At 43.4% G+C, this 4,082-nt stretch overlaps 1 protein-coding gene across 1 annotated transcript in view; it reads left to right on the top strand.

Moving 5' to 3' along the window:
- Positions 1 to 2,015: 2,015 nt before the first annotated feature.
- The window catches only part of LOC107106811 (regulator of G-protein signaling 1-like), a 9,463-nt gene continuing 7,396 nt past the window's right edge, over positions 2,016 to 4,082 (top strand). The window contains exons 1-2 of the mRNA XM_015407016.1: positions 2,016 to 2,159; positions 3,704 to 3,790. Coding sequence (XP_015262502.1) covers positions 2,062 to 2,159; positions 3,704 to 3,790 — 185 coding nt within the window. The 5' untranslated portion in view covers positions 2,016 to 2,061. The remainder of the gene's footprint in view (positions 2,160 to 3,703; positions 3,791 to 4,082) is intronic.

The raw sequence follows: 4,082 nt of genomic DNA, 5'->3' as shown, positions 1-4,082 counted from the left end.
GGGGGGGCGGAAGGACTCAGCAGGTATAATGTCATAGGGTCTACCCTCCAAAGCAGCCATTTTCTCCAGGGGAACTGATCTCTGTCATCTGGAGATCAATTGTAGCAGTGGGACCTTTTGCCTCCCAGAGCCATCTTGCCAGTGGCACCCAAAAGTTAAAGGATAGAAGTGGGTCTCACTTCAAGTAGTTTGATAACGACTGCAGTAAAGCCGCTCTGAGACTCCTTCGGGTAGTGAAGGGCGGGGTATAAATCCACTTCCAGGGTCTCATTTCACTGTCAGTTAATGGAGCTACAGGAAGCATAGCATGTAACTTTTGCCTCCCAGAGCCATCTTGCCAGTGGCACCCAAAAGTTAAAGGATATAAGTGGGTCTCACTTCAAGTAGTTTGATAACGACTGCAGTAAAGCCGCTCTGAGACTCCTTCGGGTAGTGAAGGGCGGGGTATAAATCCAATCTCCTCCTCCTGTGGTGTAGTGGTAGTGCGCGGACTTAAGTGGTTTGGTGTCGTGGTTAAGTGCGCAGACCCTAATCTGGCAGAACTGGGTTTGATTCCCCACTCCTCCACTTGCACCTGGCTGGATGACCTTGGGCAAGCCATAGTTCTGAGAAGAGCTGTTCTTGAAAAAGAGCAGTTTCTGTCAGAGCTCTCTCAGCCCCACCTGCCTCACAGGGGGTGTCTGTTGTGGGGAGGGGAAGGGAAAGGAGTTTGTAAGCCGCTCTGAGACACCTTCGGGTAGTGAAGGGCGGGGTATAAATCCAATCTCCTCCTCCTCCTCCTCCTCTTCTTCTCTCAGAGCTCTCTCAGCCCCACCTACCTCACAGGTAGTCTGTTGTGGGGAGGGAACCAAAGCAGCTGACATCCTCCTCAGAATACACCAGGTCCCATATTCAACTGAGAATTCCAACTGTCTTGCGGGGGGGGGGAGTTTAGGGGTGTGGAATGGAGTGAAGTCCAATCAGCTTCCATATGCAAAAGACCTTGAAACGCTGGGCGGGACTGCACAAACAGTTGTGGTGTGGGCGGGACCCGGGCTTTGCCTTCTGATTGGTGGCGATATATGCTGAGGAGCAGTATCATCAGCCATACACTAAGGGAGTGCATTTTAGAATTAGAACTTTGGCACCCACTATTCAATTATATATAAGGAGATATATATATATATATATCCCAGCCTAGGACCATTAATTCCTGAGGTTGCAGGACTGACAGAATACAGTGGGCTGCAGTAAGAGAAGGGGGCAGAAACCCCTTCCTGTCTCTTCTGTTGGCAAAGCTGCCTCTCTCAACAGTGGCACTCCACTGATGGAAGGAGTGACTTTGCCCCATCCCCTTGCCTCACAGCAGCTGTTGCAGGCCTCATAACTCCAGGGAAATAATTCCTGGGATCAGAAATGACTGTTGGGCAGAGCAGAAAGCAAAGAGGATCCGTAATCCTTGTGCAAACTGATTACCAGATCCAACCCACTATCTAATCCAGGCTTTCACTCTTCTGGAGAACATTTGTTGCAAAAACATTTATGTATGATCGATATGTAACCAGGGGAGGGGGAGAGAGTCCTCAAAAAGAGACTAATGGAAAAATAAGCCACCAATAAGAATTTGGAATATTCTGCAGTTGACCAAAATCAAGCAATGCTAAATCTGAAAACATGTCTACCCTTCCACCACTGAAATGGATGGTCTTAACTTGGCTACTCCAACACAATAACATTCATGTAACAACTGATTTATCAGAATCTTTTTTTAAAAAAAAAATACTTATCTTCTGATATGTTTTTGTAACCAAAGAGATCTGCTCTCATCCAGTTTAGCCACAACCACAGGAGTATTCTTTCTCTCTCTTTTTTAAAAAATATCTGTACGTCATTGACACTGAAGAAAAAAGGAAGTTCCTCTCTGCTTGCGGTAATGTAGCATGATCAACAGACTTTTCACACAAGTCTGCTGCTGTGGGCTGGTATATAAATCCATCAGTGGAGCCAGTGGGCCAGTCACTTAGATCTGTAAGGGCTACAAGCTGACAACCCAACAAGAGAAAGCAAAGCAAAAAATAAAAAATGCCTTGGATGTTTTTGTGGCACAACAGTTCGGCTGAAATGGCAGACAACTATGAGGCTGCAGAAGGCAAGGATCATAAGAAGAAGACCAAGACTTTGTAAGTATAACTGCCCTTCTGAATACATTTTAGGCAAAAACACGTCTGGGCATCTTATTGGCAAGGTGTTATCCACAACCAATAGAGTTCATTGGCAACAAGATATACCCCATGACCATGAAGTATCTACCTGTATGAACCTGTTAAGACAGTTTGGAATATGCATGATTCAAAAGTGAACAGAGTTACAAAACCAAAAGCTTTAGTTTATTGGAAAACCACTTGTGGTATGTATATAATTCAACTTCCATGAGCATATGTTCCAGGTCCCACATTCAATGGCTGGATTAATCCTGGTTTTTGCTATGCGTTCAACCCTCTCTAATTGAAACCACTGGGACTTTGATTTTGGTTGGATGATGCTCTTTTTTTAAAAATGGAAATAAGTACAGGAAAAAATAATGGAATAGTAGGAACTGGGCAACCTGGTTTCAGTCCTCACTCTGCAATAAAAGTTGAGCCATTAGTACTCTGTCAGTCTATACCTCACAAGGCTGTTATGTCGAGAAAGCTGAGGAAGGGCAGGAGAAAGATATACTAAAGAGACAGACGGATAATGTGAGTATTTGAGTATGCTTTGATGTACTTGCTGAAACACACAGTTATGGCCGAAAGCACAGGGCAGAGGTGAGGGTATGGGTAAACAATGTTCTACCACTTCTTCAAATCAAAGGGTGCGAACTCTGGTTGCCCCAGAAATTATCTTGGATGGATGCCGAAAGAGCACTTCAGTCCATCTATCCACAACACATCAGCACTGAGTATTCTTGTTATGCTCTCCTCTCTCATTGAGTTGGAGAACCCACAAGGCATTGTATACAGTCCTAAGGCAGAATGTACCGTCTTCAGATCAATAAATTATACCAAAGAGAGAATAAGTATGGAGCACCTTGCATGCTAAATTTACGTTCTTAACAGAGTCCCAGTTTTCTTCATCAATATTATTGCATGGCATTTATTCACGCAGACATCAACAAGAGTAGCCTGACTACCAAATAATTCTTCCCTACCATGATTTATTATTGATGTACAAGCTGCTTGCTCTAGTACAATGAGTGAATAATCGATGATTATTTATCACAACAACAGACGATGAACTATCTGAAATATCCCTTGATGCTTTGGAGACACTCCTTTACCTGTCGTCCCCCTCACCTGATTAAATTAGCTCGAGTCCCCTTGAGCCTGTCTTTCACTCATATAATGATGGTGCTATAAAAATGCATAATGAATTAAGATGTATAAATTAAGCATAGTCAGGAAGACCAGTTTGTCGGGGCTATTCTGTTCAGCAAATCCCCAATTTTAATATGCTTATTTTATGTTTTATGCACCTTGACCACTTCACACCATTTTTACGTAATTGACACAAAAAGCAGGCAATCTGTCTTCTCAATTATAAAACCAGATGAAAGGATTCCATTTTCATCCAGCATGTGGTGAAACCAAAAATCAAACTGGATTTCCTGACAGAACCAGAGTTGTCATGAAATTCAGCAATAATACCAATAAATTGCTGAATATGTGTTTCTCTTTGGTTTCAGGGGCATAGAACTGAAAAACTTCTTGCTGTCTATTGTGCCACACATAGAACCAGCTGTTATCAACAACCCCAACTCTAAACATGAGACGTAAGTATTAAATAATAGCAATTGTACCATAGAAATAATGATCCAGAAATAACGGTCATCACCACCCCATGCAATGTCTGAAACCTTCCTCCAGACTGGGGTAGAATACCTTCCACTGCGAATATGGCTTCTCCTCCTGACCGAGCAGGGGAGATACAGCTACACAACACAGCTGAAGCAGATGCAGATGGACATCTCACTATGCATCTCCACTTGCATTCTGATGCTTATCTGGGACCCCAGTGGACTTTCTGGATGCCTTTTTTGGGTGCAATGAACTGGCATCAGGAAT

Source organism: Gekko japonicus, unplaced genomic scaffold, assembly GCF_001447785.1.
Source record: "Gekko japonicus isolate JY-2015 unplaced genomic scaffold, Gekko_japonicus_V1.1 scaffold2014, whole genome shotgun sequence".
Taxonomy (NCBI): Eukaryota; Metazoa; Chordata; class Lepidosauria; order Squamata; family Gekkonidae; genus Gekko; species Gekko japonicus.
Note: the sequence above shows the minus strand (reverse complement) of the source record. Positions and strands in the feature narration are given on the sequence as shown.